This window comes from Phocoena sinus, chromosome 11 (genome assembly GCF_008692025.1).
Source record: "Phocoena sinus isolate mPhoSin1 chromosome 11, mPhoSin1.pri, whole genome shotgun sequence".
Lineage (NCBI taxonomy): Eukaryota > Metazoa > Chordata > Mammalia > Artiodactyla > Phocoenidae > Phocoena > Phocoena sinus.
The window spans coordinates 24,574,501-24,591,534 of record NC_045773.1 but is presented as its reverse complement, the minus strand read 5'-3'; the positions used below and the strand labels follow the sequence as shown (position 1 = coordinate 24,591,534).

At 41.7% G+C, this 17,034-nt stretch overlaps 1 protein-coding gene across 23 annotated transcripts in view; it reads right to left on the bottom strand.

Moving 5' to 3' along the window:
- Positions 1 to 17,034, bottom strand: part of MAGI1 (membrane associated guanylate kinase, WW and PDZ domain containing 1) — a 623,501-nt gene that overhangs the window by 74,925 nt on the left and 531,542 nt on the right. For all 23 annotated transcript variants that reach the window (XM_032648635.1, XM_032648638.1, XM_032648637.1 and 20 more), the window contains 3 exons: positions 14,054 to 14,146; positions 8,074 to 8,256; positions 6,936 to 7,556 (listed from right to left, as the gene is read on the bottom strand). In XM_032648635.1, the coding sequence (XP_032504526.1) occupies positions 6,936 to 7,556; positions 8,074 to 8,256; positions 14,054 to 14,146 (897 nt within the window). The remainder of the gene's footprint in view (positions 1 to 6,935; positions 7,557 to 8,073; positions 8,257 to 14,053; positions 14,147 to 17,034) is intronic.

Here is a 17,034-nt window from a genome sequence, read left to right as displayed (position 1 = left end):
ATTATTGTAACATTATTACTATCACTACCATGATTTTCATATTTCATTTTGCCTTTTTAACATCTCTTTTTTATCTTTCTGAAGTTGTGAAGAGTGACTACAAAACTATATAATTAATTTCCTAATGTGACTTGCAGAGAAAGTTTAATTTATCCAGCTAGTATTTACTAAGACCTTACCACATGCCAGGTTCCCCATGATGTGCCAGGGATACAAAAGTGCAAGTTGGATATAGTCCTCCCCTCCAGGAATCCTAACATTTCACTACTTTATATTCAGATCCTAAAATTACTTAGTACCCTGACAAGCACACTCAGTATACAAAGCATCACTTCTAATTCTGTTGTGATCAGTAAAAGCCACTGGAGTGTTGTGCTCAAAAGAAGCATCTCTGAGACCCAAGTCTTCCTTTCTATCCTCCTCTGAAGTAGAAACATGTCAGATTTGGGAGCTGCAATGGATCTTAGGGAAGATGGAGAAACTTGTTGCTTAGAAATCAGACTTTAAAAGAAGAAATTACTTAGAAATGAAAATAACTGTTAAGTTATAAACTTATTTCACTCTCAAGTTATATGTCACAGAATCAAAATGAGAAGGGACAACGAGGGCAGAAGCCTAAAACTGATTGCAATTCTGATTTTACATCAGCATTGCCAGTGCAGCTTCTAAAAAAATACAGGTGCCTGCTCATCATGCACTGAAATTAAAATTCTGCAGGTACACACTGGAGTTTGTTTTTTCTTTTTTAAAAAAGAAATCCACCATACCCAGTGGCTTCTGATACTAGAGGATATCAGTAAAACACCACTGATTTATCATGTGACTGCTTCTAGGTCAGGAATTGGCACAAATGCTACCTTTTTTCAGATGACTTGCCTACGGTCACAAAGGGAATAAAGGCAGGAGTTGCAATTTGAACTCGTATTGTCTGACTCTCGAATCTTGTGGTCTTTCTCCTACACATCAATGAGGCCATTTTTTGGCATAAAATTAGAGTTAGCAGGGGTCACCCTAAAGATGAGCTAGTGCAAAATATCCATTTTTTTTGGATAAAGAAATGAGTCTCAGGGCAAGAGTTGTAACCCAGTCAGAGGTACAGAGGAGCTATGGGCACAGTTTGAACTAGAGGCAGGCTCCTGGAACCTCTAGTTCAGCGTTTTCTTCAGTACACTTGTTCTCTCTAAAGTAAAACACACATTCTCCACTTTCATAAATTATTCCAAATTGTCTTTTAAAACAGGGTATTCTGACTCCACCCCAAATGAGATCTTCAAGAGTGTCATACCTCCCACTAGGTATAAATTAGCCAAATATACAAAATACACAGGGGGCACAGGTAGTTATGCTACATATAATATAATCCCCTTAAAAAAAATTATTTATTTGGTCGCGTGGGGTCTTAGTTGCGGCAGGCGGGCTCCTTAGTTGTGGCTCACAGACTTAGTTGTGGCATGCATGTGGGATCTAGTTCCCCAACCAGGGGTCAAACCTGGGCCCCTTGCATTGGGAGCTGGGAGTCTTATCCACTGCGCCACCAGAGAAAATCCAATATAACCCCTTTTCTTTTTCTTTCTTTTTTTTTAAAAACCATTTTTAAAGTCTTTATTGGATTTGTTACAATATTTTTTTAAATTAATTATTTTTGGCTGCATTGGGTCTTCATTGCTGCACATGGGCTTCCTCTAGTTGCAGTGAGTGGGGGATATTCATTGCAATGCGCGGGCTTCTCATTGTGGTGGTTTCTCTTGTTGCAGAGCACAGGCTCTAGGCGCACGGGCTTCAGTAGCTGTGGCACGCGGGCTCAGTAGTTGTGGCTTTCGGGCTCCAGAGCACAGGCTCAGTAGTTGTGGCGCACAGGCTTAGTTGCTCTGTGGCATGTGGGATTCTCCCAGACCAGGGATCGAACCCGTGTCCCCTGCATTGGCAGGTGGACTCCCAACCACTGTGCCACTAGGGAAGTCTGAATTTGTTACAATATTGCTTCTGTTTTATGTTTTGGTTTTTTGGCTGTGAGGCATGTGGGATCTTAGCTCCCTGACCAGGGATCCAACTCGTAACCCCTGCATTGGAGGCAAAGTCTTAACCACTGAAACACCAGGGAAGTCCCACTCCCTCTTTTAAAGTAAAAAAGCTTTATAGAACAAATTCTACATCTTTTTAAATTAAAAAAAAATATATTCAAAACAATAGTAATCACCTCTAGCATGATTTTCCAAACGCTTAAAAAGCCTCTAGACTCACAGTGGTGTCAGGTGATGGGCTGTCTGAATGCAAATGCCATCTGAAAAATTAAGAAAAATAGAAGGCATTCTCCTTACTGGCCAGCAGAGGGAGGAGGAGGAAAGGACTTACCATGGGAAGATGGGCAGCCAGGCACAGGAAGGAGGCGCTGCCCTTTAAGAACTTGAGTGACATCCATAGGCACAGGCATGTTTATAAAGAAGACACTTGTAAACAAATAAGTAATGGTCCCAGCTGCCAGGGCTATGGATAGACACGCCCAGCAACACCAAGCCTGACCTAGGAAACTGTCTCTGGAAATTTACAAATGATATTTCAACCTCTACTTCCATTGGTGGGAGGGGGATTAAAGAAAAAAAAAATGCTAAAAACCAAAATGCACCTGATTTCGACCAGAACAAAAATAAAAAATGAGCGTGGGAGTTAAGAGTGAAAACCAAAATACAAATGTAGCTAAGTTCTGCCCCAAAGTAGAAAAGACTAGTTCTTTAAAGCACAGAAAGCCCCACCTTTGAGATATTTATTCCTGAGAATCAAGAGAGGTGTAGACTTAATGAGTTTATCAATCTGCTCACCAGGAGTTATGATAGAAATAAGATTCATTAGAAAGAATCAGTGAAGTGGCCATTTACTTTCTCATTTAACCTAGCCTCTATCCTAAACGATCATCAAACCTTCTCATTTACACCGCCATCATACAAGAGGAATGATTAAAATGCCAGCCCCAATTCAAGTAATGATGTATGGCAGAAACAAATACATTTATATGCTTTCTAGAAAGATTAATAGTAGCTGGTGTTAGCTTGCCAAGTGCAGATGTACAAACTTTCTATCTGACACATAAATCAAACATAAGGCATATGGCATATTTTAAACACTGCTGATGTTACAGTGATTTTAAATTACTCAGGTTCTGGAATAAACTATGTAGATGTTGACTAATGTGGCAATATATTCTGGATCTACCCTTATTAATTTAATGTTATAAAATATAATGGCATTAACCAAAAGAAGGTCTTAGGAATTAAGAAGAGAAAATGTAAACATATTTGAAATCAAGGGGTATATTTTTATAATGAGTTGTTTGCCAATTTGGGCAAATTCATTACAATATGGCTCCAGTAACCACTGTAAGTTAGTAAACTACAATGAGACTTTACTTTTTGGTCTCCTTAAAAGTGAAGTGAATGGAAAAGAAAAAGTGAACAAAATGACAAAAGAAACGAAGGAGCAAATAAATGAAGAAGGAGAGCAGGGTGATTTGTGATGTCAAATGAGCAGTGGCTGAATCAGAGATGCCCTGATGTACCAAGAACTACTTAAAAGTTTCCAAGTTGCCGGCCACTGAAACCAGCAATTGTGCAAAAATCAGTGGTGTTCAGGGTTAAGTAGGGCAGAGCACTAGACTGGAAACCAAAGAAGCCAGGTGAACTTCTCAATCCTACTGTTGGCTGGTACATTCCTTTTCAGGGATGTGGTAAAAATGACATGAGAGGTATGTCTAGGTTTGAAAAGCGCTTTGTAAAACTGCTCGCTGGTCTGTCTGTGCAGGGGCCATCACCCCACCCCTCCCTCTCCTCCTCGTCCTTAACCTCAAGTCACTTCCTACCACATCTTGGTCACTGTTTAAAACAAAATGATCTGTGCAGTCAAGTGGTCTAGGTATAAGAAGAAGCTTCAAAATTTTATTGGTAGAAATAACTTTTAAAAACATAAAATCTGGGGCTTCCCTGGTGGCACAGTGGTTGAGAGTCTGCCTGCCGATGCAGGGGACACGGGTTCGTGCCCCGGTGCGGGAAGATCCCACGTGCCGCAGAGCGGCTGGGCCCGTGAGCCATGGCCGCTGAGCCTGCGCGTCCGGAGCCTGTGCTCAACAACGGGAGAGGCCACAACAGTGAGAGGCCCGCATACCGCAAATAAATAAATAAATAAAAGTAAATAAAATAAAAAAAAATAAAATCTGCAAATGGGTTTTACACCTGTTCAGGAAGGGTGGACTGAGCATTGTGATTCACGACAGCCCGAGGACATGGCTGTTGTGACATAAACAAGCTTTTCTGTCTCAATGAAACCGACAGGAAATAGAAGTCTGGGTCCTGATCTCTTTTCAGAGGGTCAGAATACTCTGTGCATGAAACACATCCTATTGGCAAGGGTCAAGGAAATGACCAAACTCAGGCCCATTGTGGGAGGTGATCAATCAAGATTAGTCACAAATACAGACCCAGGAGCAAGACATTTCAACAGGCGTAAAATGTTTCTCAGTGTGAGGTCCTGGGAGTTCCGGTGGCGCAGAGGTGGGGGGTTGCTGGCAGGGGAAAGAAAGCCAACTGTCTCAGGATTTAGAATACCCCACTTCTCTGAGATCCATAACTGCTTCATTAAAATGTGCGTATGCTGAGATGTTTTTGATACGATTGGTGGAGCCGTTGTTGCTGCCAAATACAAATAATCACATATCCATTCATTCCCTATTCATTCATGAACAGCTAGCGCGAGTCAGGTACTGTGTTAAGTACTGGGGATACAGCTGTCAACATGCAGAGGTGGGCTCTGGCTTTATGGAGCTTATATTCGAATGAAAAAGAGAGAGTAAAGGGAACCGTCCTACACTGTTGGTGGGAATGTAAACCGGTAGAGCCACTATGGAGAACAGTATGCAGGTTCCTTAAAAAACTAAACATAGAGCTACCATCTGATCCAGCAATCCCATTCTTGAGCATATCTGGATAAAACCATAATTCAAAAAGATACATGCACCCCAATGTTCATTGCAGTGCTATTTACGATAGCCAGGACACGGAAGCAACCTAAATGCCCATCAACAGAGGAATGGATAAAGAAGATGTGGTACATATACACAATGGAATATTAGTCATAAAAAAGAACAAAATAATGCCATTTGCAGCAACTTGGATGGACCTAGAGATTGTCACACTGAGTGAAGTCAGAGAAAGACAAATATCATATGATATCGCTTATATGTGGAATCTAAAAACAAAGGGTACAAATGAACTTATCTACAAACAGAAATAGATTTACAGATGTAGAAAATAAAATTATGATTCCCAGGGGTAAGGTTGGCGGAGGGATAAATTGAAAGATTGGGATTGACATATACACACTACTATATATAAAGTAGATAACCAATAAGGACCTACTGTACAGCACAGGGAACTCTACTCAATACTCTGTCATGATCTATATGGGAAAAGAATCTAAAAAAGAGTGGATATATGTACATGTATAACAGATTCACTTTGCGGTACGCCTGAAACTGACATAACATTGTAAATCAACTATACTCCAATAAAAATTTTAAAAACTATACTCCAATAAAAAAAAAGAAAAAGAGAGAGGAACAAAGAAAAATAAATATACAGAACAATGGCTTGTGATAATAATGATCATGATAAAAGCTATTAAGAAGTGGGGTGATGAAGCAGAGATTACATAGGAGTGCTGGGGGCTACTTCAGATAAGTAATCGGAGAAGCCCTCTCTCAGGAGGAGCCCTGAATGAGACCGAGCCAGCCAAGTGAAGAGCTGGGGAAAAGAGTCTTCCAAGCAGTGGAAACAGAAAGTGCAAAGGCCCTGAGACAGAAGGGTGTAGAGTAGTGAAGGCACTACAGAAAAGAAGCCAGGTGGCCAAGCACGGTGAGGAAGGGACAGGAGTGTGAGACGACGCTGGAAGAGTGGCCGAGAGCCACGTTTTGCATGCACACTGCGTCGACCAGGTTCAGGAGAATTAAAAGATAAAGGTTTTCAAAGCTTAATGGGTTTTAAAAGGCACAGTCTGATTTACATTTAAAGGTATTGAAACAGAGCAGGACCCTATGGTCCTTTCCCCACCATGTCCTCCACCTGCCTTTTGTCTATAGTAAAACTTTACTCAATAAATTTAATCAGAGAAGTGAGAAAATGCAGAAGCTAAGGAAAACCGTCAAACAGAACCAAATAATAACAGTTTAGTCATTAAGCAAAGTGAGGGACCTTTAGTTCCTTCTCAAGGGCTAAACATTCACAGCCATATCCTTTGAGCTGGTTTGTAGATACAGAAACCCACACCAGGTGGAAGAAGCTAACTACATGATGACCAGACTGCAGCCATGACAGAAGCTGCCACAGTTCTGAGAACAGGCCTCAAGGAAATGGGAACAAAGTCACCCTGGAACTGAAGACTAACTGTACTTGAAACAGTCACGATGACGCTGGTCCGACCACTGCTTGGCCAATTTCAAGATGACGGTCGGAGCTGACTGTGCTGTTTCTGCAGGTAACCCTCCCCACCCTGGCTATAAACTCTTGCCCACTGACTGTCTGCTGCGGGGGAATTGGCCTTTGGACATGAGTCCCCCCTCCCCCCAGGTTGTCCTCCTCTGAAATGAAACAAACTTTCCTTTCCACCAACCTTGCCTCTTTATTAGCTTTTGAGTGGCAGGCAGCCAGACCCCACTTTCGGTAACAGTATCACTCTAGCTGCATGTCCCTTTGTATAAATACATAAAGTATAAACATAACCTTTATTCTAAAGAGGTTAGCATTTAGAGAAATCAGAAGGCATTTCCGAATATTTAAATAAAAATGATCTTAAAGGAACAGACATTCAGAAAGCACCAAACAGCTACCTGATAACCAGTAAGTACAATAATGGATTTGGGTTTAAAAACAATGAAAGATAATAAATCTACATACCTCCTCGTTGCACTAACAATGTGACCTCACTTCCCTTTGGACATTCGATCAGCATGTCCACAACTTGGTTGTGAGTCAGAGCCTGCACATTCTTCTTATTAACTTCCACTATAAGATCCCCTTCCTTCAGGCCTCGGCACCTTGGACTGTCGACAATCTGTTTCACTCTTTGGCCGCCACCTCCAGGACTGTCCGCAATAGTAAAACCAAAGCCCATTGGCCCTTTGACTATATGAACAGTTATGAGTTCTGGCTGAGTGGCTATGGAGGAAGCCAAAGAGACAGTGTCATTGGGGTAACCATGGGAACCGTTTGAAGCCACGTCTGCAGGGCTGCTTGGCCTGGCGTCCTTCACGCCATTGACTTTGCCTGTTTTACTACTGTGACTAGCCGGCGAGTCATAGGTCTCTTGCCCATTCACAATAATTGGTTCTTTATCCAAAATGGCCACAGAGGTCACTAAACTCGTGTTGGGGTCATCTGGGTCAAAAGGCAATGGATAACCTCGGCAGAGTTCAAGGTCCACGCTGGCACCGATGGGAATGGACTGGAAGATTTTCACAACTTGTGCGTGCGTGTGTCCCAAAACACAGGTGTCGTTCACACTCACAATCACATCTCCTGCAAAAGAGTTGACGGTTAAAAACACAGTGCCCAGAAAAGTTATATCAATTTTATACTATCAAATCCTACCAATAGGAAGCTGAACTGAAACTGTTTGGGGGTAGTACCGTAAAGCACAAAGAGACTGCTTCTATTAGTTATTTTATGCTAATCAGGCATTTTTGTAGCATCTAGTGTCTTCCCTGCTAATGAGAATATAATGATCATTGAAAGAACACTGGAGCTTTCTTCTGAAAAAAATTCTCACTATAAAAAACCAAGGTGAGAATTCATTTATTCAAATAGATCTACATTTTTAGTAAATTACTGCCTTACTGTACTCAACAGCACCCTAACAGTTCCCCAAAATGGGGAAATGTTAAAATGCTTCAAAACTTTTCATTTATACCAGGGAATGCATTTACTTAGTGCAGGAACCTTGTTCATTCGCCAAGTTTCTAAAGGACACTTACAAACTTATGAAATCATGGTGTCATCTGGTCCTGACCACACAGGACCGTGTGGTGTCTCATACCTGTTTCCATCTTGCCGTCCAACGCGGCGGGACCATCTAGGACCAAGCTCTTGATCTGCAGAAACTCGTCAGGCTCATCCCCTCCAACGACCGTGAAGCCAAAGCCACGACTGCTTTTCCGCAGCTTCGTGTGAATAAATTTGCCTTTCAACTCTGAAGGGTTTCGTGTAAAAAAGGGTTTGCCTGGATTAAAACAAGAAATGTATAAGGAACTTCACCAAGAGTGAAAAGATGAATTAACTAAGAAATGATAAGAACTTAGAGCTAACTTCTCCAAGCTCCTGTGCTGGGGCATGTGGGCACAAAGGTGCCCTAAGAAAGTCCTCTCTTGATTTCAGTACTAAGGGAGTTCCTAGGCCCCTTTGTGTAAGGAGGGTGCTAGGGTACATAGTGCGTCAGCACAAAGATCCAAAAGAAAATGTAAGAGAAGGATGACATTGGTGTCCATCATCTGACATGGATCCCTAATTTTAGTTCATGTAGTCTGACAGCGAACTACATGAAGTTCTTCAGAGAAAGAGGAGCGGGTCTTTGTTTGGTGTCTTCTGTTTTGTCATCGTTTATATTTTCCAGTATGGCTTCCAATATATTGCCTTGTGCTTGGCTTCCACTTATAAAACCAATTAAGCAAAAACTTTAGCTTTCAGACAAACAGAAAATTCATTCTCAAACTAAATAGATAATACTAGGAGACATAGTATAGTCACAAAGCATAACTTGATAAAAATGGAGAATCACTATATTAAAAATTAAAGAGTCATAACTCTACTGTGAATTGAATTCTAAAACTCACCTGATTTTTCCTGTTCATTTGCATTGCCTAACAATTTGTGGAATTGCCTAGATATGTCTGCTGTTAAAACTTAATATTTAAAAAACGTTTAGGACATGTGGCTTAGAATATTTAAGGAAAAAGAAAAAAACCTGAACTAAAAAAAAAAAAAAAAAAAACCTGAACTAAACAAAACAGTAACAAGAGCCAGATGGCTCCAAATTCAGTTGTCTTATTTAAAATAAATTAATAGATATACAGCTTCCAAACATGCTACCTAAGGTTTTATTGAGTTTTCTTGATAACATTCACAAATAACATTTTGTACACAAACCCAAAATTTTATTTTGGGTTTAGGCATTTCTCTGTAATTAAGAAGCTCATTGGAATTTCCCTGATTACCCCGGGTAGTGAACATCATTCTATGCTCAGACTCTTTCAACTCTCCTAATTATATTTCCCATCTCCCGCCCTGGCCACAGCTTCTCCACATGCCCTATTTCTTTTCTATCAAAAATGTTATACAAATAAATAAATAAATAAAAATTAAAAAATAATAAAACAAACGAACAGGAGAAAAAGTCTCCATGTCTCCATATACCCCTGCACTACCAGGCTGGCACCCAGGAAGGAAAGTTATTTTTGGTTAGCTGTATCTTTTTTAAAAGGTCTCTGGGCACACATACAATCTTTAATTGCACACTTCAAAAGTTTCTGGCTCTTAAGAAGGCTGTTTTAAATTGCCTGGAGTCACAGGTCTGCTCACTCACCTCCTCCTCTCTAGAGCAGTCCCAAGGCTGGTGGGAAGCATGACAAACTACAGCCCTGTCACCGTGGCTAATGAAAGGTGAGACCTAGCAGGATTCACCATGCGAAGTCGTCTGCCAGAGCACCAGGGAGGTGATGTCAAGTGCATCCAGGGCTTGTACTGAAACAGTTGCTATGGTAATTACTAGATGGAAAATCGAGGACCGTTGAGATAACCCCCAAATTTTCCTTTTTGGGATATGTGAATAGCAGACATTCTTGAGGCAGAGGCTACTAGGGCGAGCTCGAAGGGAAATGTATTTCACTTATGCAAAGACATCAATGGCATCACCTTCTCAGTGAGGCTTTCTCTGTCCACCGTATTAAAAACTGCAATACCTCCTTCAACATTCACAATCCCCCTTACCTGCTTTATTTCCGTTGTTAGCATTTACCACCACCCCACACAGTATACATCTTACTTATTGGTTGGGGGTTTTGTCTCCCTCTCCCCAGCCCCTTGCAGGAGGAGCACTGCACATGCCCACCCACACAACACTAAAATGGAAACCCCATAAGGATTTCTGCTTGTATATCCAGTGTCTAGAACGCGGCCTGTTTCATTGTATGTGCTCCAAAAACGTGTGTTGAATGAATGAATGAACAACAGTGCAAAGAAATGAGATTTAACGTGTCGTTGAGAAGGCAGAAAGAGGTGGATGAGTGTGTAAGTTTCCCACCCTGATTACAGGCAAAGTTACAAAATGTAAAAATGTATCTGGCAGATTATCTGAATGAAATGTTTTAAAGCCATTAGCATATTTTGAGCTCAGAATGTTTTCAGCTTAAGAGACATGAAGAAGACATTGAAATTACACCACTGACTTCCTGTTTCAACACTTAACTAGGGAGGGAGGATCAGAGGGTTTCACATTTATGCACGTTTTTTTTTTTGTTTTTTTTTTTTCGGTACACGGGCCTCTCACTGCTGTGGCCTCTCCCGCTGTGGCGCACAGGCTCCGGACGCGCAGGCTCAGCGGCCATGGCTCACAGGCCTAGCCGCTCTGCAGCATGTGGGATCTTCCCGGACCGGGGCACGAACCCATGTCCCCTGCATCGGCAGGCGGACTCCCAACCACCGCGGCACCAGGGAAGCCCCTATGCACGTTTTATTATGTTTTATGTATGGGTAGATCATCAGTTATTATAGTTTTGGAAAAGAAATGCTTTTCTACCCACAAGCAGTGGAATGTGGAGCTCTCTGCTGCAGCTCTGTGGCACGTGTCATTTTCTAAGAGATGCTAATCTTTTTACTAGTCACCACTTGTAGATGTGGTTATGTGTGAGGATCACCTGGGCAACTTTTTAAAGATGTACTCTTTAAAGATGTAGGGGCTGCCCTGGAATCACTGAATCAGGATCTTCTGGGTCTCGGCCCAAACATCTACTCTTGAATAACCCATAGGTGCTTGTTCTCTGCCAAGCTGCACTATTCCTGGTAATACTGTTTGAATACCCTACACTAGTGCTGACCAAGAGCACGTCCTGTGACACAGGAAATGCTCTGTATCCACACTGTCCAACATGGCAGCTGCTGGTCACACGCAGCTCTTGAGCCCTTGAAACATGGCTAGTGGAACCGAGGAACTGAATTTTTGAGTTTTTAATTGTAATGAACTTGAGTTTAACTGGTAACATGTAGCCAGTAGCAGCCAAACTGGATGGCACACATTGAGATTATGCAATGAAGTATCCCCACAAAAAACTACAACAAAAAGGTGTTAGCCAAAAGTTAAACTGTTCCTAATGACAGCTAGGGTTCAAATCTGTGCTCTACTACTTCCTGGCTGTGTGGCTTTGGGCAAGTTACTAAACCTCTCTCTGCCTGAGGGTCAGATGCATACGTGGAGGTAATGGGGGTACCAACCTCAACATTCACATGATGGTTGTAAGGAAGAACTGTGGACAGATAACATAGGTAAAGTGCTTCGGGAGGTGGCTGCTGCATAAAAGAGCTCAACAAATGTAGGCTATTATTTTGATGATGGTGGTGGTGAAATGGGTGGGGTAAACAGGCAGCTACAAATATCTCTCTCTGAGCATAAGGTGGAAGATGGAGAGATTTCCCAAGAGCAGATCTCTTTAAAATTATCATTTGCTGGGATGAGAAGTACACTCTTGATCAGAAGCAAGTTTAGTTGAGCAGTGAACTTAGCAAAATTAATACCAAACAATCTAACCCTATTAGCTATACAGCTTCTTCCTGAGAGTACTGTCAGGAACATAGACCAGGATGCTTACCCAGCAGGCAGGGAACTCAGAGTTGTAACCTATGATGATAATATCCAATTTAATGTTTCTCACAATTGCAGCTTGGAGTCAAAGGGTATGGATTTAAACTGGCTTCTGTATCCATTATATTCCAAAGATATGACTATATGTGAAAGACAAGAATCAATGTAGAGACTATGGAGTAGAAGGGTTTTAAGAATAATGACTAGTTCTCGCAGGGAGTTCAGTGAGCCTCTCCCAAACCCTAACCACTATGGGAGCCTAGAGGACTAAAATAAAAAAGAAAAGGAAAGAAAGGCCTAAAACAAGAGAAGAATCTGAGATAAAGTTCCTAATAGAGATCAATTCCATCTGGACTCTTAACTCAGCTGGTGCACTAGGCATGTGGCACCCAGAACCTGAAACTGTAAAGCTTTAATTGCTTTAATCTCTAAGACAATTCTTTAAGGAAGCTAGGCTGTTATCATGCATGTACATACGCTGTTTCACACAATAATAAATTTAGCAGAGGCGATTAGGTCTAGTTCGGGGTATCCCCCAGTGGAAAATAAAACCAGTCTCCTGCCTCCACAGGATTTAAAGTCTGAAGAGGAAACTGTTGTTAGATAATTTAACACAAATAAACACTAATTATCAACAGTTAAATTCTAGAAATAAGAAGTTTAGGATGGGAAGAGTGAATAAGACAGGGGAATCCAGCAAAAACCTTAGATGAGTAGAAGTTAGCCAAACAAAGAGTGGGAGGAAAAGACAGCTGCACACAGGGAACAGCATATGCAAAGGCCCTGATGTGGTCCATAGTTTTGCTGATTTAAGGAATTGAAAAGAGGTTCAAGGAACTGAAAAGTTAGTGTAGCTAACTTACCATGAGCAGGAAAATAAGACAACATGAGGCCACAGAGGAATTTCATATTTAAAAAAATACAAAGCAGGCCCCAATCATGTTGATATGAATTAATATGTTATTATCTTCTATGTTCTATCTGTATTAAAACCATTAACATCATAGAAAAGTATGAAATTATTTTATATAAGTTGATATTAATACCAATCTCATGACAATATCAGCTAAAAGGGAAACAATTTTTCTTATGAAAATTACAATGTAGGAATGAAAATTAGGGAAAAGAGTTATTCTACTTATCTTTTTTTTTTTTTTTTTTTTTTTTTTTTTTTTTTTTATGCTGTACGCGGGCCTCTCACTGTTGTGGCTTCTCCCGTTGCGGAGCACAGGCTCCGGACGCGCAGGCTCAGCGGCCATGGCCCACGGGCCCAGCCGCTCCGCGGCATGTGGGATCCTCCCCGACCGGGGCACGAACCCGCGTCCCCTGCATCGGCAGGCGGACTCGCAACCACTGCGCCACCAGGGAAGCCCTACTTATCTTTTAATGTCTGACACAATTATTTATTTCTTTTAAAATATTGAGAGAAGGAACACAAATTTTACAGTTATTTTCATGGTTCTGCAACACAAACTCCCCAACACTATCAAATATGCTGCTTGTTCTATTTTTTTTATTTAAAAGAAAAAACTAAACAAAAAACCCCAAAACCTTTTCTATCCCTTAAGAGTAATGAGGCCTGAAAGTAGCAAGATTCTGGAGCTTCCAATTTTCAAAAATGAATCTCTGTAGGGGATGCATACTACTTGTGAATGTAAATAAGTGAGACCCAATGAAGCGATGTAAAACATGCATAAATGCCCAAACTGCAGCAAGAATAGAGGTTAGAGTTTACAACACAATAATATCAAACCATTTTACATTTACAAGAAAATCTTAGTCAAAAGCAAATACGTTGACTAGAATCTTGAAATATCTAGTGTTGAATTTTCAGTGTATCTTATTTAACACAATATTAAATATCTGTGGTCTTGAAATCGAGGATTCACAACTCTAAAATGATTTTGCCCCCACCCCCAGGGGCATTTGGCAATATCTGGGGACTTGTGTGTCACAAAGTGGGAGGGATTCTCCTGACACCTAGTGGGCAGAGGCCAGGAACACTGCTCAGTGTCCTACAATACATACAGGACAGCCCACAACAAAGAACTGTCTAGGAACAATTCTTTGGAATGACTTGGGCGTTACAAGATTCCACTCTGTAAAGTTTCTTTAAAAAAATTAAAATTTTGAGCCAAATTAGGATGCAATTATAAAAACACTTTACCCTGAAGTGGAGCTTCTCTGGCCTGCTCCGGATTGCTTGGGGGGTGGTTTGGAATAATAGGAGGCACGAGCGATGAATGATCTTCTGTCCATTCTACAAGAAGACAAGAAACAGTTTGCTGTTTTTCCTTCCATTTGCTTATGTAAGATTACTTACGTAGGTCGCCTTCCTTAGGATTCACCTTCTTCTTCATTATAAAACTTAATTATAAAACTACTCAAACCTATAAAACCAGAAGCAGAGAGCTTCGAATGAAAAGAAACTGGTATCTGACCCCACTCTATGTTAAGGATAATAAGGTCCCTCCCACTGTGTGTGTGTGTGTGTGTGTGTGTGTGTGTGTGTGTGTGTGTGTGTGTGTGTGTGTGTTTCTGTCTCTTTCTAAGATCTTTGAGGACAGAAATACAACCAATAAAAACACAACTAATAAAATCTCCAGCTCTCTCTGGCTGGAGAGTACAAAGTGAGACCAAGTAAAAAATATCAGGAAAGATATAGAGTTAACTAAAGCTGGCCCAATATTGGAGAAACTTCTCTAATGCAATTTAGACCTAGGCTGGGCTGCTGAAGCCTGCTTGTCTGGGGTAGTGAAGGTGGATTGTACCAGTTTACGAAGGTGAGATCCCCTATCATCTCTCAAACCCAAATGGGACCCATTAGTAAAACTCCTGAGTCCTAAGTCATATTCACTTTGGAGGCCCAGAAATAACCCACTATGAGTGACCCTTGAGATCTACCCCAAAGTCACTTTTCCAGCTAAGCTAACATAGTCAGGTGTATATGTACATCAATTTTAACACTCATATTTTAATTGTACACTCCCATTCCCCAAACTCATAAAAAATTTTTTTAAATTTTAAATAGAAAGAGATTAAGGTAGAAAGGAGACCTTTTCAATGGGTGAGTATATTCACACACACATAGACACATACAAACACACTCTCTCTAAAATACAGTCTATGGCAGTGGTTGTCAAACTATGACTTACAGGCCAAATTGGTCCTCATGTCTATTTTTATAAAGCTTGTAAGCCAAGAATGGTTTCTACATATTTAAATGATTGAAAAAAATCTAAAAAGAATATTTTGTAACACATGAAAATTACATGAGGTTCAAATTTTAGTGTTCACACATAATGTTTTACTGAAACACAGCCATGTCCACTTGTTTACATATAGTCTGTAGCTGTTTTCATACCATACAGGCAGAGATGAGTAGTTTTAATAGAGACTGTATGAATAGCAAAGCCTAAAGTATTTATTATATGGCCATTTACAGAAAAAGTTTGCCAACTTCCATGCTATGGTCTATATTTATTATATTCAATATTATAGTAAGAGAAGTATTATACTTGATAGTCATATACCTGATATTCACATATTACACTGAAGGGGTACTAAGCCTATTATTTTTAAAGATTGCAATGAAAAATGAGGAAACACCTAAGCATCTATTAATAAACAGATGGCTAAATGAAGTGCAGAGATTCATAAAAGGGAATAATATGCAGTCATTAAACATTACAAGGTAGGAAACCTTCAAGATGGCGGAGGAGTAAGACATGGAGATCACCTTCCTCCCCACAAATACATCAGAAACACATCTACATGTGGAAAAACTCCTACAGAACACCTACTGAACGCTGGCAGAAGACCTCAGACCTCCCCAAAGGCAAGAAACTCCCCCACGTACCTGGGTAGGGCAAAAGAAAAAAGAAAAAACAGAGACAAAAAAATAGGGATGGGACCTGCACCTCTGGGAGGGAGCTGTGGAGGAGGAAAAGTTTCCACACACTAGGAAGCCCCTTCACAGGAGGTGTCGGAGGGTAAGCTTCGGAGCCACGGAGGAGAGCACAGCAACAGGGGTACAGAGGGCAAAGCGGAGACATTCCTGCACAGAGGATCAGTGCCGACCAGCACTCACCAGCCCGAGAGGCTGGTCTGCTCACACGCTGGGGTGGGCGGGGGCTGGGAGCTGAGGCTCCGGCTTTGGTCGGATACCAGGGAGAGGACTGGGGTTGGCTGCGTGAACACAGCCTGAAGGGGCTAGTGCACCACAGCTAGCCGGTAGGGAGTCCGGGAAAAAGCCTGGACTTGCCTAAGAGGCAAGAGACCACTGTTTCAAGGTGCGCGAGGAGAGGGGTTTCACAGCGCCACCTAAACGAACTCCAGAGACGGGCGCGAGCCGCGGCTACCAGCGCGGACACCACAGATGGGCATGAGATGCTACGGCTGCTGCTGCAGCCACCAAGAAGCCTGTGTGCGAGCACAGGTCACTCTCCACACCTCCCCTCCCGGGAGCCCATGCAGCCCACCACTGCCAGGGTCCCGTGATCCAGGGACAACTTCCCTGGGAGAGCACACGGCGCACCTCAGGCTGGTGCAATGTCAGGCCGGCCTCTGCTGCTGCAGGCTTGCCCCGAACTCCGTACCCCTCCCTCCCCCTGGCCTGAGTGAGCCAGAGGCCCCGAATCAGCTGCTCCTTTAACCCTGTCCTGTCTGTAGGAACGCCCTCAGGCGACCTACACGCAGAGGCAGGACCAAATCCAAGGCTGAGCCCCAGGAGCTGTGCGAACAAAGAAGAGAAAGGGAAATCTCTCCCAGCAGCCTCAGGAGCAGCAGATGAAATCTCCACAATCAACTTGATGTACCCTGCATCTGTGAAATCCATGAATAGACAACAAATCATCCCAAAACTGAGGTGGTGGACTTTGGGAGCAACTGTAGACATGGGGTTTGCTTTCTGCATCTAATTTGTTTCTGCTTTTATGTATATCGTAGTTTAGTATTTAGAGTTTATTATCATTGGTAGATTTGTTTATTGATTTGGTCGCTCTCTTCGTTTTTTTTTTTATATATATAGATAATCTTTTTGTTTTTCCTTTTTTTCTTTTTGTGAGTGTGTATGCTTCTTTCTGTGATTTTTTTCTGTATACCTTTGCTTTTACCATTTGTCCTAGGGTTCTGTCCTTTTTTTTTTTT